This window comes from Oryctolagus cuniculus, chromosome 4, assembly GCF_964237555.1.
Source record: "Oryctolagus cuniculus chromosome 4, mOryCun1.1, whole genome shotgun sequence".
NCBI classification, from domain to species: Eukaryota; Metazoa; Chordata; class Mammalia; order Lagomorpha; family Leporidae; genus Oryctolagus; species Oryctolagus cuniculus.
This window is the reverse complement of record NC_091435.1, coordinates 124,329,651-124,356,705: the sequence shown is the minus strand read 5'-3', so window position 1 is coordinate 124,356,705 and position 27,055 is coordinate 124,329,651. Positions and strand designations below refer to the sequence as shown.

The window sequence follows — 27,055 nt, the reverse complement described above, 5'->3', positions numbered from 1 at the left end:
CACAAGAATTTTGAGAATAAATTCAACCTCCATATTTCAGTTGTCTTCAAACCTTGGTTCAAATTATCCTTTTCAAGGTGCCATATACCAAACAAGACAATCAGTAAATTTCAATCCAAGATTTTTATTAAGTTCTTCATAAATGAGGAAACTAAAAGTAAGGAAATGAAACCTTTCTAGTATTTTAAGCTTCCACCTTGTGAGTTAAAAAATAAAAAAATTCCATCATTTTGAATTCCAATAGCAGCAGACTCTTTTACTTTACTGGTGCTGGGTCTGGAGCCCTTTTAGAGTAATTCTGCAGCACATTTCTATCTAAATCAGATTCTGCACATGACAAACCTGTGCCAGGCAGCTCTTTCAGATGAGGGGAGAGTTCTGGACGAAAGGTTTCTCAATGCCCAAGAGGTAAGTACCGGAGGAATAAATCTTTAACGAAAATCTATATGCTTTGGCACATTTATCTAAAAGTAGAAAGAAAACGCCAGAGAAGAATATCATGGGAAAATTTCAAGACAAAAAAATTTTGCTTCTTCTATTCAGTCACCTATACATTTTCTGAAGAGAAATTCCATTAACATCAGGTTGACACCCCTGTTTCACCACTCTCTCATTTACACTGCATACCAGGAATGGGTTTGTCTCCCTCTATACAGGCACTGCCATCTAGTGGCAAGCATTTCCCAGCAATTAAAACAGGTATCTGGGACCAAGTAGACTGACAAAGCAGCAAATGCATTTGGAACACAAACTCCTGGCCACCAAACTACTGACTGGTTTCTTAATCAACAGTAAAGAAAAGTTAAATCCCTCCAGCTCATCCAATGATGGCACTCAGAAAACAAGAACAGTAAAGAACTGTAGACCTCTAGACACAACGATGAAATATAATCCTCAATTGCAGACAATGACCTGGGTCACTAAGCAAATGTACTCCTGGTCCTGTCCTCCAGGTTCTAGGAAGCAGGCTACCAACATATCCAACAGTGCAAAACAGCGACTGAATTCCTGATGGATACCTTTTTATAAAGTCATAAATGAAACAGCTAATATCATTTATAACATTCATCTTACATCAAGAAGATTAGAAATAGATTTCCTTTGAGATACTGTCTGCAGGAAATTACTAGATACAGTCAAAAGCTAATAGCAATATGAAATCAACATCATAATATCAAAGAAGAACTTGCCCAACTTTTTAAAGTCTTGAAACACAGAAGAAATAGTTAACATCTGTAAAACAAAACAAAAACAAAACAGCATGAGACTGCTCTCAGCTGGATCCCAGGGGCTGAGATCATTTATTTCACTCACAATCCAGGGCACCCTGTGCACAGTCAGTGATGAAAGTCCTAATGGAAAAAGCTGACAAGCACTTTAACCACTGCAAATTCCTTGGGGAGTTCATAGAATTCCAGCCCTAAAATTTACTCTAGTCTTTTACATGTCAGTATTCAGCAAAGGAGGTTCTCTCTCAACATTCTTCCAGTGGCATGAGTGCCTGACCAGGGGAAACAATGAGCCCAATGTCTTAACACATCAAACCAACATGGCAGGTCAAACTGACCTCCCTGGCCACCCAGGGCCAAAGCCGTACAGCTGAGCAGTGTGCGCCTGAACCCCACAGGAGGACTCTCATATGCCTCAGCACTATTTTTAGGTTACTACCTTGGCTGCCTTTCTCCTTTAAAAGAAGGGAGGGGGAGGGGCTTTTCCACAAGTTTTTCTTCCTCAAGTTTAGAAAAACCATGTTTTTAATTTTGAGTTATTTCAATCTGAAATTCAGAGACTTGTAAACACAAAGCTTCTGTTCAATCCCCTGGGAAGAGGATTCATTCTGATATTTATGGTTTTTAAAAAGTTGTAATATTGTGCTTGGAACACAGAGAGCCAGTTATTAACTTCTTGCTACTATTATAAATAATAACAGCCTAGTCCAGGTTACTGTGACCTCTGACAGAACAAGGAAACAAGTTATTTTCCCCTCTTGTGATTATAGCACATTGTGAGACACTTCTTGCCTTTTAATAAAGGTCCTGGTACTCTGAGGATCCCTTTCAATTCATTTAATTTCAACAACTGTCAAAAAGAGCCAATAAACAAATACTGAATTACATTCTGGAGAGTTTTTAAAATAAACCCTCCAACTGCAGACTATGAAAACATCTTGTGTGTCTCCCACCCTGACCACCCTGCTACTTTCCCATATACCACAGGCCACCCATAGATACGAAGCCAGGGGCTAAGCTGACATGGTCTACTTGGAGCCAGTAGACAGGAGGGCGATGAGTCCTGATGAAGCACTTATGGACAAAATGTAGTTCCTGTAAGAATTTCACGTTAAGGCGAAATTACGAATGCGAGATTAATTTGTCAACAAAATAAAAAGACCATTTCTCGGAACACACAGTTTCCTCCCAACCCTCAGTACAAGCACTGCCATGCAAATCCATTGTCTGCAAACCCAGTTTACAAGACAAGAGACCATAAGGAATGAAAAACATCCACAGGAAATGGGTTCCAATTTTAAAAAGAAAACTCTTAAGACAGAAACCTAGAACACATCTGAATGCCATTTAACCTTTCCAACGAGAGCTGATCAAAGAACATGGAAAAAGAGAGACTTGTTTTCCTTTCCCCCACAACAGCAAAGGAAAAATATGTCTCCCCTGTCAATCAGTGCTTTGCTGCAACCGGCTTGTAAAAGCAAGGAGGTTCTCAAAGTTCACAGCTATTCCCAGCCTAAAAACTGGACCATTTTCAGCAAACTTTTTCAGTGTTCACAGAAGATACAAATTTGGGGTGTCTGATATTTTATTACATCATAATCTCCAACTGTTACAAGTTTGGCTGCACATTCTGGGTGCATTCCTTTAAGGGTGTTACTTTAATAAGAGACAACTGAGTCTTGCCCAAAAGCTCAATTGAAAAGACACACTGTTAAGTACTATGAATTGTGCCTATTTAACTACACTGGCCACCCACCCAACCCCAAAGTCCAAAAATAACAGCAGGCACACAGCTTATGCCAGCAGTTATCAAAGAAGTCCAGTTTGCTTTAGTTCTTAGAACTTGTTTTCAATAAGCAGGTATACACAATCACGCAGTATAGGATGGTTTTGTAATGTTTGTTAAATATCATAAAGTCATAATCTATGAACTTAAAAGAATTTTAAATCAAACCAAAAGTTCTTTAAAATGCCTAGGAACTTGCCTAAAGTCAGTGCTATTCATTTAACTGACTCCCAGGAGAGCATTTCTTTCCACTAAAAGACCCAGACAAGTAGAAACCACAGGGAACTACTGCTTTCAGACTTCTAAAAACCATGATCAGCTTCATAAAGGATACACTGTGGGGTTGAAGTTCTTCAAAATAAAGAAGGAAGCAACAATGACCAAGACGAGGAATAGAGTGTTATTATAGAAGATGGAAAATGTTGTAGCTTCATAGTCAGCAACTTCATTCTTCTTCCATAAGATTCTGGGGACACAGAAGAAACAAGTTAAACAAGTTTATGATTTAAAACCTTTAAACACCATACAGCTCTAGTTTATCATAACACAAGTTTTCCCTGAAGTGTTCAAGAGGGAGAATGTGTTTTTAATATTAAATTTGGTGAGAATTGTCCCCTTTCTACCACTGAAAAAGATATTTCTTCCTCTTTATAGGTGCCAAAAAAAAAAAAAAAAAAAAGTACAGTTGCTGGCTATGTCACTATTTTTCCCAGGCTTCCAGGGCTCCAGAGGAAGGGACCGCTTAATTGCAATTGGCATGATTCCATTAGCAGCTAAACCAAGCATCTTTCTTGACGTCCTCACCTAACCGTTTACCCTGATAAATAGCCTAATGGAGCTTTTTGCCTGCATCCTGCTGGTTTGGAGGCTCTCTACAGTCTATGAATTTCAACCCTCAAGTTCACACCTTAAATAGACAATCCCAACATCAAAAACTAGCTGTGGTCTCACAGAAATAGACTATGATTGAGTCATCTTTATTTCATTCAAAGGGTCTGCTGGATCATCAGGAGGAACTTTTTAACTTCTGCAAAACCCTTTTACTTTGTATTGACTCTATTTTCCTTGCTATGATATTTTCTCTCATTAATTCACCAGTATGTCACCAGTCTTTTACCCCTTCACACAGAAAGGAGGAAAGTCCTGGGTGCCTGTGAATAAGGCAGCCTTTATTCCTCTTGGTTAATTAACTCTGTAAAGCACTTTTTAAAAGGGTAGGTTGTAACCCGTTAGTGGGATTTGAAGCCAACTGAACAGATCAAATGCCCAGAGAAATTAACTGAGTGGGTTGAGACTACTGGTCTTTAATTAATTTATTTATTAATTTATTTATTTTTAAGAACAGAAAACCATGGAGTACATCACACACAGTAATTACTGTTTTATGAAATATTTGTGTGTCTTAATCTCCTTTTTCCATGAAACTTTTGAAGCCCCTCATGTTTAGTCAGAAGGTAAAATTTTTTTTTAAAGATTTATTTATTTATTTGAAAGGCAGAGTTACAGAGAAATGAGAAAGGAGAGACAGTGAGAGAGATCTTCCATCTGCCAGTTCACTTCCCAAACAGCCACTACAGCCGGGGCTGGGCCAATTTCAACTTCTTCCAGGTCTCCCATGTGGAATCAGGAGCCCAAGGACTTGGGCCATCTTCTGCTGCTTTTCCCAGGCCATTAGCAGGGAACTGGATCAGAAGTGGAGCAGTCGGGACTCAAACTGGCGCCCATACGGGACGCTGGCACTGCAGGCGACAGCTTAACCCACTGCACCAGCACCACAGCACCAACCCTCTAAAATATGTTTTTACTGTGGGTTACTATCAAGAAATAAATAAAAATTAAAAACCACTGCTGTAGATACTTTGTCCTAAAACTTCTCTGGAGTCAGATATCTTGCCCCCACCATCTTAAGGACAGCCCACAAAGCTTTAAGCCAAAGTCAACTAGCTGGCTGTAAAGAGCTAAATGAAGGTTACTATCACCTTTTCCTCATCATAAGAAATCTATAGTCTCCAACATGAATGCTGTATTTCCTTGATTCAACCGACTTCATTTACATGAACACACCTTCAATGTACTCTAAGTACGGTAGAAGGGAAGCACGCTACATTAAGTGCAGTTATCAAGTATAAAACGTCTTCTAATTTAAAGTCTAAACATGAAATTCTAAATATACATGAGCATTACTGTTCTAACACTGTTAGAATATTCTAACACTGACCAAAGAAAATCAGCCCGGTAAGCCACATAGATCCAACAAAGCTTAGTGCTAGAAAACAGAACTGACTATTTCTGAGACTCTAGTACAGAGGCGGGGAAGCTTTCTTCTACCAAGGCCCATGTGGATATTTATAACATTATTTGTGGGCCATACAAAATTACCAACTTACAAGTTAGCATTTATTGCATATTAGCCTGCAGTTGCCTTGGCAGGACCAGACCAAATTATTTCATGGGTATTATGCAGCCCGCAGGCCAGACATTGCCCACCCTTGCTCTAGCACAAGACCCAAAGAAAACAGGTCCCGCAAGGAGGCTACCAGCATACCTCTACTCCAGATGATTAAATTCCCCTGCATCACAGTGCTTCTCCCTCCCTCTCCTTCTGTCATGCCCCAAATCAGAACCATCTCTTAAGACTTTGATTAAAGAAGTGACCCAGCCCTGTAGGCAATCCTAGTTCCCAAAATGACCACGTGTTGCATCAGTGAACACATGTCAGGACTGTCCAACAGCCTTGAGAAATTTCTTCTAGTCACCCATATTCTGGTTAGTCTGAAAAAAATTAAAACCCCTCAAAACCCTCATTGCCAATGCTTCTGGCAAACCTTCACTGGTAGAAAATCTAGTTTGGACAAGTACTGCCCAAGGAGTCATTTTCCCTACACCAAGAGAAAAGCTGAGACTGAAAGGCAACTGTTACACCCAGATAATGCCAACTGACAGATCAGCAATAAATCAAGAAGAAATAACCCTCACACCCTGGAACAAATGTTAATGAATCTCCGAATCTCCTCTGCTTATTCCCTTTCTAAAGCCCTCTCAAAGGGGCAAGGAGTACCTATTCCAAATGATTGCAGACAGGTCTGAAAGATACACATCTAGGCAAAGACGAGTTGATAAGCCCTCTCTTAGATCAAATCTCTTCAAAGAAATTCATCCTTTAAGAGAGAAACATACTAGATCTTAATGAGTCTCTGTTCCCAGTTACCACAATCAATCATGAACCTAGGTCTGGGTAAAACTGTATCCAGTGTGGCTTCTGTTGCAAAAATACTAACAGTACAGATTCCTACTGATGACAAGAGAAGAAACTGTAGTCTTTGGACACTTAGTACTTTATATATCCACAAAACTAGAACCTTGTCTTACTTTGAAATACCTAATCAGGCAAATGGAAAAGAGATTTCATTTCCAGTTATACTCTATAATCCATTAGTTATGACCACCTCCACATTGGACTGAGAAAGGTTCTGAGATATGTCCCAGCATCAAGAAAAGTGCCAAACCAAATCAGGCAGGTCTGCGGTGGGCAGAAGAGACCCATCTACCATCCCTGATGCAATTAATCACTCAAAATCCCAAAGAGCTGTAACAGGCACTTTGAAATTTGCATAACTGTGAAACACACTTGGCTTCAGAAACTCTGTTCTAATAAATGTATATAAATCAATAAAAAAGTTTTTAAAAAGGTGTTCTAGATCCTCTAGCCTCTATCGCTATACAAAATTTGCCATCACAAGCTGTCCCATTACAAAAATAGGCAGCCACACCTCACCATAACCGCTGCCTGCAAAAAGTCCCTCATTGTCATGATTTTAATATTATGCCTTCAGTTTTATAAAAGATCCACAGGAGAGAATCATGTCAATAATGTTTTGATGCCTTTCCAAAACCACTGTAGAAGAAATTGTTCATTAAGTTACTCAGTGTCCTTTAAATAAGAATTCACTTGATAAAGTCCTTCCAAGATTCGGTGCCAGGAAAGTTTCTTTTCAGAAGGACTTGCACACTGCTTCTCATCAGGCAGTGAAAGCTGTATGACCTCACATGCTTCCCACACACTTGGAGCTCAGGACTAAGTTTAGTGCTCAAATGCTGTGACTCAAAGTCCTTGTTCAAATACTTCTTTTTCCTTTTAAATGGTTTCTGATCTTTCAAAATTGTATTATTTTATTTTATATGCATCTTGATATTCCAAGTGCCCACAGTCTTTCTGGAACAAAGTGTGGTAAAAATTCCGTTCCACAAAGCACCTTGCTGATGCTAAAACTAAAGAAATGAAAACAGACTCATGACTCTCAGATGTTAAGGCTGTTTCATAAGTCTTCTCAGAAACAGCTGGCTTGAAAAACTGGGAGTGGAGGCTAACAAATGTGGCCCAGATCTGAGCAACAGGAGCCAAACCCAGGACTTCTTGTACCCCACCCACTGCACAGAACCAAGTAGTAGACACCCCCAGTAGAGCTCAGGAACAGAAATAACCACTACCTAGACACATGCTAACACACAGCACAGCATAAACCCTTCAAACCCAGAGGGATTAGGTGACATGTTCAAGGTCGCACAGCTATCAACAAGCTGAGCCAGCACTGGACAAAACTCCATAGCCTCCTATCTGTCCTACCTCCACTCTACCAACTGAGCTATCGAAGGCTGCACCATAGCCTCCTAAATTCCAGACCCATGATTATCGGCACAAGCCCACAAGTCAGACTGCCTATGTTCTTACTGTGGATCTACCATGTACTCATCTACAACTTCGGGCAAATAATCCAAGCTTTCTGTTCCTTAGTTTCCTCAGTGTAATGTAGAGATGTCAACAGCACCAAACTCATAAGAGTCTTTAGAAGAATAAATCAATTGCATGTAGCACAAAGAAAAATATCTGATGGCAATAAAACCTCAAAAAGGCAGCTGTTACTATTCCACTGCCTCTGCTGCTACTGCAATTCCAAAGTACACATTCTCCAACCAGAAACTATACGCTGGGGCTCCCCAAGTATTCCCCTTTTGATTACCACAGACGCTTTAAGTAAGGGGTCCAACCTTTCATCCTTCTCCTTCCGAGACATCTTTCTGTTGTCAGCTTCAGAAAGTTTTCGAGTCACTTCTTTGGAAACAGCATCCTCCCTCTTCTGTGCTACTCTGAAAAGGAGAAAAGAAAAACGTTTCCACATGCTCCAGGGACAAACAACGCACACTCTCAGAAACACTCTGCACTCACAGCAAGTATTGGCAACTGAATACTTCACGTTTCAAGAAAATAAACTGCACAGGAAGTTCCAAGTTTATTACACTGCACTAGCCAAAAAAGGAGTTGAAGAAACTTCCAAGATGTGCTTTGATTTCTGCTTAAAAGGGAAAATTTTCCTAAGATTAGGTATTTAATATGGATATAAAAGTCAAGTTCAGTTACAAATCACTATAACTATTTTCTTTTAACCTATAATTTAACTGTTTAACAAATTTCAGAAGGCATTAGCAAATGATATATGATTTCAATTCCAAGTAAATCCTAGGAGAGAAAAAAGGCTTAATAAACAAAGGAAAAGTAACAGCTGTTATCTCTTAAAGTTACACTTTTAAGGACAATTTCACTAAAAAGAAACAATATGACACAGTCAGACTGACTACATATCCCTTTTAAATTAACCTTTGATTTTTGAGAGTTGTATCAAAAGTTAACATGGAATCATCTGGAAAAGGTTGGAAACATTAACCAAAAAAAAAAAAAAACAATCTCCAGTGTTCACTCAGATGAAGGAAATATACCGAATGTCTATCTATCAAAAAAAAAATCTACAGATAAATGTTATCCGATGGGGCTGCAAGTGAAGGATGGTAAAATTTAAACTACGATGAAATAACTACGAAAGTCTCCTACAGAGCATGAAATTCAACACATCTTTCATAACCCAACAGCAACTAATCAGTTAGCCATACATACAGAAGAAAAAGTAATTGATCCTAAGCAAAATTTAACAGATTACCTACACAGTTCCACTAGAAAAGCATTCATCACAATCTCTCAACAGGAAACAGAGCAGACGCACAGAAACGCACTTGCTCTGTGTCCAGTAAGCTCCTCATTACTACACTATGTTCAGTTCTAGCGGGTGTACTGAGGAGAGTGTGAGAAATCAGGATGGATTCCAGAAAAGAAATGAAAAGATCATTCAAGACAGTGGTTTCCAATCTTCGTTCAACCACAAGATTTTGAGATATAAGTTAGGCCCAAACTGGGGCCGATTTTACCACGTCTCCATCTCTCAGGCAAGAATCAAGTTAGAATTGACACGGTTAAAAAGAAAACCTTCAGCTAGCACATTTTTCAAGACGTTCTACAAGGTTCTTTCTAACATGGTTACTCCACACAAATTGATAACTGGAGGGAGAAAAACAGATAAAGGAATTAAGTTCTAAAAACCTAAAGAAAAGGAAGCTAACAGTGAGGTTATCATCTTTTAAAAGACAGAGAAAGAACTCTCCCACGGGGGTGGCTGGTGGCAGGGACCCAACTACCTTGAGCCATTAACCTGCTGCCTCCCGCTGAGAGGAGCAGGGAACTGAACTGAGGCACTTCGATAGGGTATATGGACATCCCAAGCAACATCTTAACTGCTGCACCAAGTCCTCACTCTCAAGAGTTGTCTTTTTAAGCAATATTTAAAAGCAAAAAAGAGAATGATCTGTGTGTATGTATGTGTATGACTCTCTTCTGTAACCCTACCTTTGAAATGAACAAATTAAAAAAAAAAAAAAAAATTGGTGCCAGCATTGTGGGACAGCGAATTCAGCCACTGCCTACAATGCTGGCATATCCACTTTTTTTTTTTTTTTTTTTTTGACAGGCAGAGTGGACAGTGAGAGACAGAGAGACAGAGAGAAAGGTCTTCCTGTGCTGTTGGTTCACCCTCCAATGGCCGCCACGGCCAGCGTGCTGCGGCCGGCGCACCGCGCTGATCCAATGGCAGGAGCCTGGTCTCCCATGGGATGCAGGGCCCAAGTACTTGGGCCATCCTCCACTGCACTCCCAGGCCACAGCAGAGGGCTGGCCTGGAAGAGGGGCAACTGGGACAGAATCCAGTGCCCCGACCGGGCCTAGAACCCGGTGTGCCGGTGCCGCAAGGCGGAGGATTAGCCTAGTGAGCCGCAGCACCGGCCACATATCCACTTCTAATTCAGCTCCCTGATAATGGCCTGGGAAAGCAATGGAATATGGCCCAAGTGTTTGGGCCCGTCACTCACGTGGGAGACCCTGCCTGGCCCAGCCCTTAGCCAGTGCAGGCATTTGGGGAGCGAATCAGCAGATGGAAGATATCTGTCGCTCTCTCTTTAACTTTGCTTTTCAAATAAATAAATAAATCTTTAAAAATAAATAAATAAATACTTTGGGACCCACAACATACTTTTTACTCCACAGACTCGACTCAACTAGACTAACATTTTATCATGTAAAAATTGTCCAGGCACTTCTTTCATTCCGGAGACACTAGGCCAAGACTCTTCTCTCTGAACGTCTCTAGCAGAGACACTGAATAAGTTTCTGTAACTTAATATCAAACTACTTTTTTCTACAAAACACCCACAAAAAGGAATGTACATGGCTTACAGCAGTAACTTTTCTTAGCTTAATATAAAAAATAAATGCACACCTAAATTGTCAGGGCTCAGGAATAAATTATTTTCAAATGAGTTGGTTATCTCTAAGCATCAGTATGACAATCAAGTATCCTCATGACACACTGTCTTGAAGATACTAAGTAACTTCTCACCTAGGTCTAGATTTGCATTCTCACCTACTAGGGGCACAAACTCTACACTGCAGACTTACCACAGCTGAGGGAGAAGCCCTCACTCTTGCAGTGGGGCCAGCGTTGTGGAATAGCAGGTTAAGCCACTGCCTTCGATGCTAACATCCCATTTGGGTGCCGATTAAGTCCCAGCTGCTCCACTTCCAATCCAGCTCCCTGCTAATGTGCCTGGAAAAGCAGCAGAGGATGGCCCAAGTGCTTGGGTCCCTGCACCTACGTAGGAAACCTGGAAGCTCTGGGCTCCTGGTTTTGGCCTGGCTCAGCCCCAGCCACTGTAGTCATCTGAGGAGTGAACCAGCATATAGAAAAACCTCTCTGTCTCTCCCTTTAATTCTGCCTTCCAAATAAATAATTTTAAAAAAAATGCATCTTTGTAAACATTGCTTAAATCATGCCACCTTTAAAAAAAATTCTTACAGGCTTATTTACCTGCAACCTCTGTAAGCCTGCAAATAATTATTTATTACGAGGGGCCGGTTCTGTGGTGTAGCAGGTAAAGCCACCGCCTGCAATACTGGCATCCCATATGGGTGCCACTTTGAGTCCAGGGTGCTCTATTTCCAATCCAGCTCTCTACTATGGCATGGGAACGCAGCAGAAGATGGCTCAGGTGCTTGGGCCCCTATATCAGTGTGGGAGACCTAGAAGAAGCTCCAGGCTCCTGCCTTTGGATCAGTCCAGCTCCAGCTATTGCTGCCATTTGAGGAGTAAACCAGTGGATAGAAGACACACTGTGTGTGTGTGTGTGTGTGTGTGTGCGCATGCACATGAGCCTCTATAACCCCACCTTTCAAATAACTCTTTTAAAAACATATATGCCTAACGTGTCACACGTGACCATAGTTAATCCTCACCACCTTCTGCGGTATCATGCGATCCCATTTTGCAGTTCAGAAATCTGAAGCCTACACAGATAAAATGCATGCTTGAGGCCATACCATTAAGAGCAGCAGAGCTGGGACCAGAGTCCAGACTGCAAGCTCTGAAGTCAGCTTCCCTCAGCTACCCCCCCGCAGCCGCACTCCACAGCACACTGGGTCCTTAGCCTAAATCATCTCGCAGAGCTGTAGGAGTTGTGAAGTTGTAGTAATATTTTATATTAAGCCAAAACTACGACTAAAAACATTCCAGAGAGTCTATTAAGTCAGTGAGTCACTGAAATCTTACAGAACTAAATGTACCATTAGCTTTATAAAGGATATAAAACAGAAGATGGCAGTTGCTCTCAGGCAGCCGCAAGTAGAAATAGAAGGTAAAAAGAACATGACTTTGACTCCAAAGAGGTAATGAAAAATGATACATAGGACAAGTTGAAATGCCATGTCTCAAAGGGGCAGAGTTCCAGAGGGATCGTAAAGGGCCCTTCACACCTCTGAGGGCTTCCCTGTCAAAGGCAGCCACGTGCCATGGCAAAGAGAGTCCAGGGACCATCGCTGTGGCGCAGCAGGTTAACGCCCTGGCCTGAAGTGCCAGCATCCCATATGGGTACCGGTTCTAGTCCCGGCTGCTCCTCTTCCGATCCAGCTCTCTGCAGATGGCCTGGGAAAGCAGTGGAAGATGACCCAAGTCCTTGGGCTCCTGCACCTGCATGGGAGACCCAGAAGAAGCTCCTGGCTTCAGATTGGCGCAGCTCCAGCCATTGCAGCCATTTGGGGAGTGAACCATCGGATGGAAGACCTCTCCCTCCCTCCCTCTCTCTCTCTCTCTCTCTCTCTCTGCCTCTGCCTCTCCTCTCGCTGTATTTCTGACTTTCAAATAAATAAATAAATCTTAATTAATTAATTTTAAAAAGACAGTCCAGAAGGGCAGAGGCTGGACGGGCTGAACCCTGGAATGGCAGGCAGGAATGGAACAGCTGGCCGAAGGGCTGCCCCACAGAAGGATGACAGAGATGACCTGATGACTCTGCTGGTCCATCAGAAAGGCAGCCACGGGACATGAGCTCCTGTGTCCAGAACAACAGAAGGGAAAGCACTAAAGCTACCCGCAGCCACTGAGGCCGAATCCTTGTCAACTGAGATCATCTCAACGTGCTTTGCCCGTCACCAGGAAGAGCCCACCACGGAGATAACAAAGCAAAGCAATGCTTGAAGCCAGGAAGGAGCTCTCTGGCAAAGAATCCCAGACACTGAGGAACTGAAAAGAAGGTACCGGGGTGGGGGGGCCAGTCACACCAGAGGATGACACAAAGTGCTAAGGCTAAGGTGTAATCCTCAAAGAGGGGGCTGGAGGACTTGCATTCCAGGGACCTAGAGGAATCTGGTTCTAATACATTAGAAAGGGACACAATAAAAAATGACATCGGATAAGGAGAACGCATACTGTGCATCCCACGAAACAAGGAAAACTCCTGTACCTCAAATGAATGAGGATTACAGAGTAGTGTGGTTTATGCAGTGCAAGGCAGGGTGGCCCCTAAACTATCCCACCCACCACGTGATAGGAAGATAAGACAAAGCACTCCTCCACTGGTTCACTACCCAAATGCCTGCAAAATGGTAATCCATTACATTTTATATACTTATAAGAAAAATGTAATTAGCACTGAAACTGCAATTTAATCAAAAAAAATTTCACTTCCAAAAATAGTAAATGGAGAGTTCGGAACAAGTCTTTCCAGGAAGAATCCATTTGGCTTCTGCAATGTTCATTTACTCCATCAGTGTGTTTTCCTCATGAACCCTATGATGAAAGCTAGTGCTTTAACATTATAATTCTACCTCAATGCCTACACCCATAGCAGCGTCAAGTCTGATCATTGTCTCTGCTTCACTTCACTAACTCTTCCTTACAAAACACGCACCTCGGGGTCGGCTCTGTGACATGGCAGGTAAAGCCACCGCCTGTAGTGCCAGCGTCCCATATGGGTGCCAACTGGAGTCCCAGCTGCTCCACTTCCGATCCAGCTCTCTGCTATGGCCTGGGAAAGCAGTAAAAAAGATGCCCCAAGTCCTTGGACACCTGCACCCATGTAGGAGACCAGAAGAAGCGCCTGGCTCTTGCCTTCAGATTGGCACAGCTCTGGACAGTGCGGCCATCTGAGTGAACCAGTGGATGGAAGACCTCTCTTTCTCTCTCTGCCTCTCTGTAATTCTGCCTTTCAAATAAAATAAATAAATCTTGAATTAAAAAAAAATCATACACCTAAAATGAATACTTACTGAAATCAATGCATACACAAATGATCTGTAAGACATCCTACTACATAAAATGCAGTATGTAATAAATACTGTCTCTGGAAAAAATATACTTACTTGTGCTTGAGAACAAACTTCACATTCTTGTATGCAAAGGCTACCAAATAAGTGCTTATTAGGGTCATCACACTATACAGAACAGCAGACTGAATAAGATCCATATGCCATATTCGCCAATATAACCCTGAATTAAGATAAGAGGGGGGGTAACAAAAAGAAACATTACTCCCATTATGAAAGCCTCCTGAATTACGTTATGCTAAGCCTGGAAAAACGCAGTCAGACTTAGGGAATCCTACAGTATCTGAGGATCTTCAGAAGTGAGACATCCAGCAACAAACTCCAGCTTTCCCAATTCCAATCGCTTGAAAAACATAAACTTCCTATTCCTCGTCCAGATAAAATTTCAGCTTCTTTGAAAATCAGAACAAACTCTGGCTCAACAAAAATCATAAGACCGCCAATTGCATTCGAAGGGGCATTTATTTGTCTAAATTCAGGACATTCCAAAAAGCCACGTGCGGTCTCAAACCATCCATTCACTTGCTGACGTGGCTGTTATCTGAAATCAGGGCAATGCTTGGTTGCGCCAGGAAGCCACGGGGCTCCAGGCTACCGTCATGGCACGCTCAGTTTTAGAAGGCCGAAGAAGAAGATACATTTGCATTCGATTGCCCAAAAACAGGGCACGAGTGCGAGATGGGAAATGGAAACTCGGGAACTCTGAGCTCTAAAAATGACCCAGGCCGAGGCTGCAAACCGCTACTCATCCAAGTGAGAACTCTCTAATTGCTCTCACAGGATTACCAAAAGGTCTGACCAAGGCCAACCTGTCTTATTTTGCGAATCAGGAAAACGATGCTCGGCGGTGTGGAGCGGTGCTCGAAAGGACACACCTCGAAGTGACTTGCCAGGGTTACGCGATGGGTGTCTGGCCCACTCCGTGAGCCTCCCCAAAATAGGCAGCGCCCGCAGTGTGCCAAAGGGCAGCAGGCGATACGCTTGAGTGACGGCACCGTAAACCCCCGGCGGGCGTCTGTTTAAACGCAGACTCGGATCTGCCATCCCGGGACGCGTGAATCACAACCTCCAGGGGTGGGTCCCGCAACGGGCGCGCTTCTCCAAAGCGCCGCGAGCGACTTCCCTGTGTTGCAGCACAACCACAGCCTCTTACGAGAACTCCGAGGCCCAGAGCCGCACGGAGCCAGGAAGAGCTCGGGCCTCACGGGTCCGCCGCGCCCTGCCACGTTCCCGCCCAGCCCGACCCGCCGCGGCCTCCCCGGCCCGCCTCGCTCCAAGCACTCACAGATGGGGATGGCGGACACGATGAACGCGTTCCCGAAGAACAGCGCGGAGGACTTGGCCGACAGGTTGCGGCTGAAATCCTGCAGGAGCAGGTCCTCCTCGGACTGTTGCTTGGAGCCGCCTTTGGGAGCCATGGCGGAGCAGGAGCCGAGACCTGGGAAGGCCGAGCGGGACGGGAAACCGGGCCGAGGCCTCTGGCCCCGCCCCCGCGGCCGCCGTATCCGCTAGCGACCCGTCAGCGCCGCGCGTGGAGGCGGGACCCTGCGCGGCGCGGGGACAGTCTCCCCAGGATTGGTCGGCCTGCTGTCACTCCGTAGGCTTTCCTGCGTGATTGGGCGAGCGGGCCAGACTTCCGTAGGCCTGACCAGCCACGGGACGCGTCTAGCCGAAGAGAAGGAAGGGATTTGTAGTTTAATGTGTGCTTTTTAAAAAATGACAAAACTTTATTGGCATGCCACATCACGGCTATTGACAGACTCACACGATCCGAAGGTTCAGAAATCCCAAATAAAAGCTCTTCTGACCGGGTAGTACTCATTCATTCATTCAGCGTGCATATGTTTAATGTACTCTGTGTGCGCCCAGCACTGGGGGCATTGGAGGAGGAAAAAGGGATAGGTAGCACGTGTAGGATTTCTCCTCCTTTACACCTCCGCTATTGCGTTAACTACCTTCATGAATCTTGGCTGCATATCGTTCACCCCATCGCAGATGGAGAGCTTACGGGTGGGTGACTGGCAGGGCTGGTCTCCGAAGTGTGGCGTTATTTGCATCGAAATAACGGGCTACTTCTGAGGGAAAAAGAAAACAGCCCATTCGAATACACTTACAAATTCCTAGTATTTTATTACTGATTTTTTAAAGATTAATTTATTCATTTGAAAAGTCAAAGCTACACAGAGAGAAAAAGAGAGGCAGAGAGAGGTGTCTTCCATCCGCTGGTTCACTCCCCAGTTGGCCGCAACGTCTAGAGCTGCGCAGATCCGAAGTCAGGAGCCAGAAGCTTCTTCTGGGTGTTCCCACATGGGAACACTTATTATCCAGGCCAGGGAACACTGCTTTCCCAGGCCACAGCAGAGAGCTGGATCAGAGGTGGAGCAGCCAGGACTAAGCCGGCTCCCCTATGGGATGCTGGCAATGCAGGCAGTGGCTTCAACCGCTCTGCCACAGTGTTGGCCCCTGTTACTGACCTTTTAACTAACCCTTTAGGGTTGCCAAGCTAAATAGAAAATAACACTAAGTAAAGACAACGTGGTGGCATGCCTGTTAATACTGCCACTGCCATTTTTAACTCCTCGGATGATCACCTTTTATTCAGAAAAGAATACTCAGCCACATCAATCTCTGCCAATGGTTCTTTGCTTCACTGATAACACCCAAACATCCTGGCAAGTCAGGCAAAACTTGCTCAATCTCCAGCTGCCCCGATCAGCAGGTTTGTAGATAACTTTCTCCTCACCTTTTCCAAATCGTAATCGATCTCCATGGCCTTCCTCCTAATTGAGCTTTCCATCTTCAATCTTTTTCAGCTGATTCTCTGCAAAGTACCAAAGTGAGTTTTCCTGAAGTATAAATCCTTTCCTTATTCTACCACGCTTAGGAAAAGTCTTCAAAAAGTTCACAGAGAGTACACATTATTTTTTAATTCATCTTCCCACGAACTTCTCAAGTAACTTTGTATTCCCAAAGTCCAGAAGTTTTCACCAATGAATGGCAAACGTTAAAAGTAAAAGTAGATCATCTAGTGAATATGTCAGAAAATATATTTATTTTAAGATATCTGGGTTTATGTCTTTTATTTTGTTAAAATGCTATTTTACTACATAATGATAATAGGAAAAAAAACTCTTCTTTCTCTTACAACACACTCCTCTTCCAGGGTTTCCTACCTTAGTAAGTTCCATCCTTTTTTTTTTTTTTTTTCCCATTTGCTGTAGTTCAAAAAGGATAGATTGCAATACCATTTTTTTTTCCCTTCTCCATCTATGACCAACTCATAAATAGAACTTTCTGGATCTGTTTCCTTCTGGCTACTTATGAATCAAGAATATAAAAAGAAGACAAAGGGTAAAAATCAGAAAACTACAAAAAGGGCAAAAATCATCAGTATATTTCAAAGGAAAGGAAGAGAATAAGACATAATAATGATGAGATTAAAAAAATGTGAGAAGAAAATTTCATGGCTACAATAGGAAAGAAGCTTGAAATGTTGAGTAGATAAAAATGTTAAAATTGAAGTGGTCAAAAGAAGCTAGCTGATAAAACTTATACACTTTGGGGGTCGGCACCGTGGCTCACTTGGTTAATCCTCTGCCTGAGGCGCCGGCATCCCATATGGGCGCTGGGTTCTAGTCCCGGTTGCTCCTCTTCCAGTCCAGCTCTCTGCTGTGGCCCGGGAAGGCAGTGGAGGATGGCCCAGCTGCTTGGGCTCCTGCACCCGCATGGGAGACCAGGAGGAAGCACCTGGATCCTGGCTTCAGATCGGCATAGTTCCGGCCATGGTGGTCATTTGGGGGTGAACCAACGGAAGGAAGACCTTTCTCTCTGTCTCTCTCTCTCTCTCACTAACTCTGCCTGTCCAAAAAACAAGTATACACTTTGTAAAACTAAGGATTCTAGGTATAAACAGATTATAGTCTACATTAGAAAGAATTTTAAATCTTTTTCATAAGAGCAAATTAGAGAAATATGTTGGGCAATGATGAATATACTAAACAGTGGAGTAGCATTTTCTTGCACCCAAACTAACTACTTCCTTTTAAAGAGCACCAGGATCTAAGGTTATGGCGTATATAAGTCGAGCCATTACACTGGACAAGCAGGATAAACAACATGCTAAATAAGGAAGGAGAGTTAGGTAATTCTATCTGAGCAAACGGCTCAACTCTATGAAGAAACCAGATGGACTTGATTCTGCAGCAGCCTGATTCTAATTTGTGAATTTCAGTCTTAACATTTCTACTATATCATTTTATACTTATCAGATTAGGGAAAATAATTTTAGCAACAATATTTATTGCTCTCAGGGATATGGACAGCAAATTTTCCTCATCCATGGCTGTTGGCTTTGTGGAAGAAAGCCTGCCAAGGTCACAGTTAGTATACATTTCTGTGGCAGAAGCTGCAAGTTTCCCAGCCAACAAAAAAAGCAACTGCTAGCTTGTCACTGGGACCTTATGAAAAATAACAAATAGATCATCTAGGGAGGAAAAAAAAGAGAGAAGCTCCTTGATTTTAAAGTCCATTTGAAATGCAAATCTCATTATGGAAATTAAAGGAAGAGATAGAACACTTACATTAGTCTCTAGCTATAATGTTTGATGGTACACTTGAGAGATTATTTACTCAAACTACTTATTTCAGGCACTGTGATGAATTCATGCATTCATTTAGCAAATATCTATTGAGAAGCTGCTCTGTGAAAGATACTATGCTAGAGCCTTGGAAGTATTCAAATAATAATCGTGATTATAATAGCCAACATTATTGAGTCTTTGTCATATTTCCGTTCCGAGTAGTGTGACATGACTCTGCAGCTCTGGCCAATTTATCTTTTTTTTTTTTTTTTTTTTTTTTGACAGGCAGAGTGGACAGTGAGAGAGAGAGATAGAGAAAGGTCTTCCTTTGCCATTGGTTCACCCTCCAATGGCCGCCGCGGCTGGTGCGCTGCAGCCTGCGCACCGCGCTGATCCGATGGCAGGAGCCAGGTGCTTCTCCTGGTCTCCCATGGGGTGCAGGGCCCAAGCACTTGGGCCATCCTCCACTGCACTCCCTGGCCACAGCAGAGAGCTGGCCTAGAAGAGGGGCAACCGAGACAGAATCTGGCGCCCTGGGACTAGAACCTGGTGTGCCAGTGCCACAAGGTGGAGGATTAGCCTAGTGAATTATGGCGCCGGCCGGCAAGGCTTGTTTTCATTACAACTTCAATCTTATTTTTTCTGTATTGATGTCTCCTTAAACCTGAGAGTTTGTTTAGGAGATTAAAGCCAACACCTATTGTGTTTGGCCTGCACAATATTTTCTGTTATTCTGCCTATTGAATGCCAGTTTGAATGCCTTTGGAAAGGTGAGCTTTTTGGTTGTATTAACTACACTACTATTTCATGCGCTGTATCTGGCACAGTTCACTCACTGAGGTTGCTTACCTCTTGTTACATGTGTCTTCAGTGTCTGGGGAAGTGGGATACCTAGACGGATAAAGTATGTTGAGCAGTTACTCATCTGCAATGGTGTCCCCCCAAAGTTCACGTACGGGAAAGTTAATCCCCAAATTCATACATTAATGGCGTTTGGAGGCAGATTCTTTGGGTAGTAAATAGGATTAGACAAGGTCATGATGACATTAACAGTCTATGTTATTCAGTTTCCGTAACAGAAAGTGGGCTAAAACATCTCCTATATATTCAATTGTATGTAGAGCCTGTTAGATTATTTATTTAAATATATATATATCAAATTTGTTTTGTTTTCATTGTTGAGATAAACATTTTGCTTTGCTGCAGTTGAGAGAAACAAGAGCATCCTGGGGTCCTTTGGGCATCTCTCTAATTTCCTCTTCCCAATCTCTGCTGCTAGGAGCTATGTTTGAGCTTTGTGGTTCTTCTCAGTTTGCTTCCCTGTTTTTGCACACCTTGGTCAGTGTTCCCTTTTTGGAGTTGTATGTTTAAATTCCCTGCGACAGAGAACCCAGGATGGTGAGCCTATGCCTGCTCACAGAGGTTTCCTATGAATTAGATGCAGGGTTCTATCTGCTGTTTATATATATAATATGTATATTATATATGCACATATGCATACATATACACACATATTTAGAGTGACAGAGGGAAAAGGAGGGGGAGAGAGTGAGGAGAGAGAACTGATCTTCCATCTGCTGATTCATTCTTCAGATGGCTGCAATGGCTGGGACTGGGCCAGCCTGAAGCCAGGCGCCTAGAATTCCATCAATGGTAGAAGCCCACGTATTTGGGACATCTTCATATTTCCAAGGGCGTTAGCAGGGAGCTGGGTTAGAATTGGAGCGGCTGGGACTCCAACAAGTGTTCTGATATGGGATGCTTGCTGGCATCGCAGGCAGTGGCTTACCCCACTGTAGCACAGTGCTGGCCCTGGTTTTATCAGTTTAAGATAAATTGACGGCCAGCGCCGTGGTTCACTAGGCTAATCCTCCACCTTGCAGTGCTGGCACACCGGGTTCTAGTCCTGGTCGGGGCGCCGGATTCTGTCCCGGTTGCCCCTCTTCCAGGCCAGCTCTCTGCTGTGGCCAGGGAGTGCAGTGGAGGATGGTCCAAGTGCTTGGGCCCTGCACCCCATGGGAGACCAGGATAAGCACCTGGCTCCTGCCATCGGATCAGCGCGGTGCCCAGGCCGCAGCGCGCCAGCCGCGGCGGCCATTGGAGGGTGAACCAATGGCAAAGGAAGATCTTTCTCTCTGTCTCTCTCTCTCACTGTCCACTCTGCCTGTCAAAAAAAGAAAAAAGAAAAAGAAAACAAGCCTTGCCGTTTCAGAAAGAAATAGGTCCTTCTGCAGAGAATGCTGGGGAATAGCAGCCCTCACTCTTGGTCAGGATCTTCTCTCTCCCCAAGCCCCCTCGTGCCTACCTCACCACTGACAGCAGATGTTTGCCATCCTGAGTTATTTTTTATAAAGACACAGTCTCGAGAATTCTAAGTGTGCACTTTACTGTGGAATTGATTCTTAAACCAAATGAGGCATTAAAACGTCTGGAAGACAGCATTTGTCTTTGAATGTGAACCTTATGCTTTTCAATAAAAATACTGCTTTTCTTTTCAGGAACCACTGACGTGACACACATGACCTGGGGACTCTCTGAGGCACTCAGAAGAGCCTGTGTGGGCAGGCATTGTGACACAGCGGTTAAGTTGCTGCCTGCCAGGCCTGCATCCCCTATCAGAGTGCCTGCTTCCAGTCCCAGCTACTCTGTGCTTCCCAGCCAGGTTCCTGCTAGAGCACCTGGGAGGCAGCCAGATTAGTTGGGTTCCTGCCACCCAGTGTGACAGAGACAGGGATGGAGTTCCTGACTCTGGTTTCAGCCTGGCCCAGCCTCAGCTAGAGTGGGCATTTGCAAAGCAAACCGGCTGATAGATGATCTCTCTCTCTCTCTCTCTCTCTCTCTCTCTTCCAAATAAATAAACAAATCTTTTTTTAAAAGGCTGTTTCCTTTGTGACTAATGGTATTCAAAAAGTCACTTTCTGCTTTTTAAAAAATATATATTTATTTAATTTATTTGAAAGGCAGAGTAAGAGAAAGGGAAAGACAGAGAAAGAGGTCTTGCATTGGCTGGTTCACTCCCCAAATGTCCGCAATGGCCAACAGTGGGCTGATCCGAAGCAAGGAGCCAGGAGCTTCTTCCAGATCTCCGATGTGGGTGCAGGGGCCCAAATACTTGGGCCATTCTCCGCTGCTTTCCCAGATGCATTAGCAGGGAGCTAGATAGAAGTGGAGCAGCTGGAACTCGAACCAGTGCCCATATGAGATGCCGGCATCACAGGCACCCACTGTGCCACAACGCCAGCCCCCGGTTTCTTCTTTAAGAAATAATACATAGTTGAAGAAAATATATTATCTTAATAACCACAGATAGAGGGCATAATACTTTAACTCTCAAAACTCCCCATGGATTCTTCCAAATGCGAGACTTTTCACACATGTATCATTCATATGGCACCACAGGGCATGATAAAAATTAAGATTTACGCTGGAATTCATTTCTCCTTTGTTATACATTTAACCTAAGCACTGTGGCAACAGAATGTAAGATAAAATAGGTCAATTTGAATGGCTTAGATGATTCAAAAGGCAGCTGTATTGTTGCTCAGCTTTTCGGACCCATTCTTTTACAATCTTTCATTTCGCACACCCCAGGCAATGTTAGCCCATGACATCCCAGTAGATAGAAATCATGAGGCCAGGTTCTTAAGTGAGATACATCCGCTCTGAGTAAACTTCACCTGGCTTAGCAACTAACTAATAGCGTCCACCTCCACGCTCAGAGATGGACGCAAAGGGAATTCCAGGCAGAGGAATAGGGTGTGCAATCTACAGTCATGAAAGGCCACAGCATCTGATGTACAAGTCATTCTGGAAGCACCTGGAGGATGACCAAAACCAAACACAATAAGGGGATAAAGAGGCTGCACTTTTGTTGCTGTAGGCTCAAAAGAATCATCAATTGTTTCCCAGGAAGTAGCTAGGCACCTGTGCCAGCTGCCTATGCTATTTTTATGCAATAAAGAAAACTAAGTTGTAATCCCTTTACCATTAATTTCTGACACATCTTCTTTTGCCTCTGGGCAAGATCTGTCCCTCTGTCTTACGAACCCATATACTGGGGCTGGAGCTGTGGCGTAGCGGGTAAAGCTGCCACTTGCAGCGCCAGCATCCTATGTGAGCGCCAGTTTGAGTCCCGGCTGCTCCACTTCTGATCCAGTTCTCTCCTGTGGCCTGAGAAAGCAGTGGGAGATGGCCCAAGTGCTTGGACCCCTGCACCCGTGTGGGAGACCCAGAAAAAGCTCCTGGCTCCTGGCTTCGGATCAGCCTAGCTCCAGCTATGTGGCCATTTGGGGAGTGAACCAGCAGATGGAAGACTCTCTCTCTCTCTCTCTTTCTCTCTCTGTGTGTGTGTGTGTGTGTGTGTAACTGTCTTTCAAATAAATAAATAAATCTTTTTAAAAAACACATATTTTATTTCAATTCCTGCTACCCACTCCGGTACCCTTTTACAGTAAATATACTTTACCCCTCTCTTCTGTGCACAGAGCTATAGACCTTGAGATAGAAGTATTTCTGTTTGACCTCAATAACAGCTGTGTGATCTTGGGCAAATTGCTTGCCTTCTCTGAGCCTCGTCTTCCTCACAAGTTTTGCTATAAGCATTACACGAAATAATGTGAGACCCTAAGCCTGTGCCTGGTACATAGTAACCCATTGCCTCCTGCTCAGCTTTCAAAGCTACTCCCCAATCTCATTCCGCTCATGCGCACACATGAACAGTTGCACACACACACACACACACACACACACACAAGCAGCCATGCAGACAAGTGCTTACACTCACTTTCCTTCTGCCCTGTTGCCAACGTAACCGTCCTACCCCAGAGGAAGAAGAGAGGGGTGGGACTCACTTCCCACTCTGTCCTTATCTTGCTGCAACCGGACCACTCGTGCCTCTCCCCAGAACCTGCTCCGGAAACAGCCAGGTCGGCCCTTCTTTCCTCCAGGTCTAACCCCTTTGCTCGCCTCCCGCGTTTAGCGCCACTGACCGTCTCACTCACCCCAAAGTCTCTTTTCTCCCAGGAAACTGGAGGAGCAATGCTCCCCTTCTCCTTTTCTGACAGCTCCTTCTCCGGCCCCTGCCCTCTCTCTGCGGCCTTCCTCACTTGCTGGAAGCATTGTGTAGCATTGGGAAATATGTATTTGCTCTTCACCCCCAATTCGGGCATACAACTCCTAAAACCCTTGGGATCTCAGGAATGAGAAGAGGGTATGCTAATGAGATGATGGTGGTGGACACCCCTCCAGAGCTTCAGGATGGAGCTGGCCAATAGGAAGGCCAAGATGTGATTAGCGGGCTGGACTTTTTCAGCTCCACCCCCGCCCTCCCCGCCTCCTCCCACCCCACCCCCCACCCCTACCCCACCCCCGTCTCCAGGAAGAGGAGAGAGGCTGGAGGTAGAGTTAATCACCAATGGCCAATGATTTGATTAACCCTGCACACGTAGTGAAGCTCTCACAAAATTCCCAAAAAGACGGGGCTTGGAGAGCTTCGGGGTAGCTGAACACCTGCAAGTTCCTGGAGCAGAGAGGATGGAAGCTCTGTGTGCTTTACACACCTCACCCCATGAAGCCCTTCTTGTGCATCCTTTGTGATGGCCTCTACAGTGAACCAGTGATGGAAGGCCAGTGTGGCCCCCAGCTTCTCTAGCAGATTAATCAGACCTACGGAGGTGGCTGCTGGAACCCCATTACTAGCCTAGCCGGTCCATTTGAAGCACAGGGTAAATAACCTGGGGCTTGCAGTTTGCCTTAGAAGTGGGGGATGCAGTCTTAGGGACTGCCCCTGACCTGTGGGACACTTCCAGGGAGACAACATCAGGATTGATTTGAATTACACCCCCCAGCTGCTGTCTGATGCATAACTGATTGCTTGCTGATGAGGAGAACACCTGTGTCCATGGACAGTGTGGGAGAAACTGTATCTTTTATCTTTTTTTTTTTCCTGTATCTCAGAGATGGCTTTGCCCACCCATGCAGATATGAAATAATCAGTGGGATAAAACTTGAGTGGCTCCAATCAGAGGCCTGAGAAAGTGGTATCACTCTGGCTGTAAGTATGGCAAAATGGAGATAATTTTTTTCTGTTAAATCTTTTTTTTAAATATTTGTTTGTGGGCCTGATATTGTGACATAGTGACCAAGCTGTTGCCTGCCACACTGGCATCCCATAGGGGCGCTAGTTTGAGTCTTGGGCTGCTCCACTTCTGATCCAGCTCCCTGCTGATGCACCTGGGAAAACAGCAGATGACCCAAGTCCTTGGGCCTCTGCACCCAGTGGGAGACCTGTATGAAGCTCTCAGTTCCCTGCTTTGGCCTGAATCCATCCCTGGCATTGAGGACACTGAGAAGTGAACCAGCAATCTGTTTCTCTGCCTCCTAGATAAATACATAAATAAATAAACTTTAGGAAATAATTACACACTTGTTAATAAAAATATAAAAATTATACATAATCAGATAATGAAGAAAAGGAACTGGAAAAGGCATTAGAATTAATACAAAAATCATGATGTATAATAATACCACCAATATATATTGGTTAATATAATAAGCCCTCGAGTAACATTGCCTTAAATAAAAGCCCACTTACACCATTTACTGGTTATATGAAGTTGGCAATGTGATTTCATTTTTGCAAGACTCTATTTTGCTTCAGGGGAAATAATACTGCCCATTTTATAGGGATTTTTGGAAAGATTAAATGACAAAATATATGTAAAGTACATAGCACAGTGCAGAACACATGGCTTGCATTCAAAATGTTCTATGTAATTTTTCACTTTGCTACATTTCCACATTTAGTTCCACCCCTTCTGAGAACTTCTGCCTTAATTATTTGTAAATTGATGAATGTGTGTGTAAGAGTGTGTGTGTGTGTGTGTTTGTGTGTGTATGTTGGAAAATAAAGCAGGGGAAAGTTAGGTGCAAGGAGACAGAGTCCATGCTGGTATAAATTTAAAAAGCCTCAGTCTCTGACCAGCAAAAAAGATAACCCCCTGTAAGACCTCCTTAGCAAAGACACGGGATTTTAGCTCCTGAACTAGGAGAAGAAAAGATGTCCAACATCACATGCCAACGTTGTAGGAGGGAGAGTCACCTTCCCCAGCCTGTTCCCCACCAGAGAAACATCTGTTTCATTCCTGGGATAGCTGATTGTAGGTGTCCACGTGACCAGATAAAGAGCCGGCTCCCTGGCTGGTAAAACGTTATCTCTGGGGCTCCTGTGAGTGTTTCCGGAAGCACTAGAATCAGCAGACTGCATCCTCTCCAACGTGCGGGAGCATCATCGCTTGTTGAGCAGCTAGATACCACACGAAGGTGGAGTCAGGGTGAAGCTACTGTCTCTCTGCGGGCTGGGTCACTGTTCTCCATGTGCTTCTCGTTCTCGGGCCTTGAACTGGGACTTGCACTGTGGGCTCCACTGGCTCTCAGGTCTTTGGACTTGGACTGGAAGTGCACACCAACGTTCCAGGGCCTCCTATTGGAGCTAGCAGATCTCGGGATTTCTTGGCCTCCGTAATTGCATGAGCCAGTCCCTGTCATTAATATGTGTGCGCGTGTGTGTGCGCAGGGACTTGTGTGCAATCTGTTCTGTTTCTCTGGAGAACCCTGACTAATGCAATTGTAAAAGAATTCTGGAAGTTGGAAACACAAGAGCATATAAAGAAGAAAACAGAAATTAACCATGATCTCACAACAATTTATATTTTGAAACAATTTATATTTAACATACAATTACAATTTATATTTTGAAACAATTCTCTTAGTTATTTTTATACATCTATAATCAGTGCTATATATAATTTTGATTATTTTTTCAATTGTTCTATTGGAAACATATTTCAATGTCACTGAAAATGTCTTTAAAACATCCTAATGACTGCAAAATTGTCTTTTAGATGAATGTATCACAATTTATGTATTTATTTTAATAACTCATTATTTTGTAATCACAAAATAATTATGTCCATTTATAAAATTAGAGACTATACTATATAAATCACCCATAATCTTATCCTTCAGATTTAACCACTGTTAATATTTTGATGTATTTCCTTCTAGTATTTTTCTATAATTAGCTAAAATATACTTAAAATAATTGAAGTCATAAATTACAAATGTTTTCCCATGTCATTCAAAATGCTTTCAAAATATTTTTAGTGTCTGTAAATATTAAATGATGTATGTCTGATCTCGCTCCCTTACTTGCAGGGCGGAACAAAATTTCCAGCCAGTAAGAACAGAAAATGTCCAGATATAGAGGGAAAAGGCCTGCAAACCACAGTTTCCCTGGAATGAGTCCAGACTTGCTTATCACACAAAACCCAAGTGGCTCCTTGCAAAATACAGCTGATTGCCTCCAAGGGGGAGTCATGGGATCAGTACTTCTTCAGTTACAAGTGACAGAACCCCTTCCCAAACAAGT

General features: G+C 43.6%; 1 protein-coding gene across 1 annotated transcript; it reads right to left on the bottom strand.

The window, feature by feature from the left end:
* Nucleotides 1-104: 104 nt before the first annotated feature.
* Nucleotides 105-15,569, bottom strand: SSR3 (signal sequence receptor subunit 3). The gene is made up of 5 exons (XM_002716322.5): nucleotides 15,333-15,569; nucleotides 14,084-14,210; nucleotides 8,062-8,160; nucleotides 3,350-3,481; nucleotides 105-2,324 (listed from the first exon to the last, which is right to left on the bottom strand). The coding sequence occupies exons 1-5, from the start codon at nucleotides 15,463-15,465 to the stop codon at nucleotides 2,258-2,260; spliced, it is 558 nt and encodes a 185-aa protein (XP_002716368.1). The 5' UTR covers nucleotides 15,466-15,569; the 3' UTR covers nucleotides 105-2,257.
* Nucleotides 15,570-27,055: the final 11,486 nt, after the last annotated feature.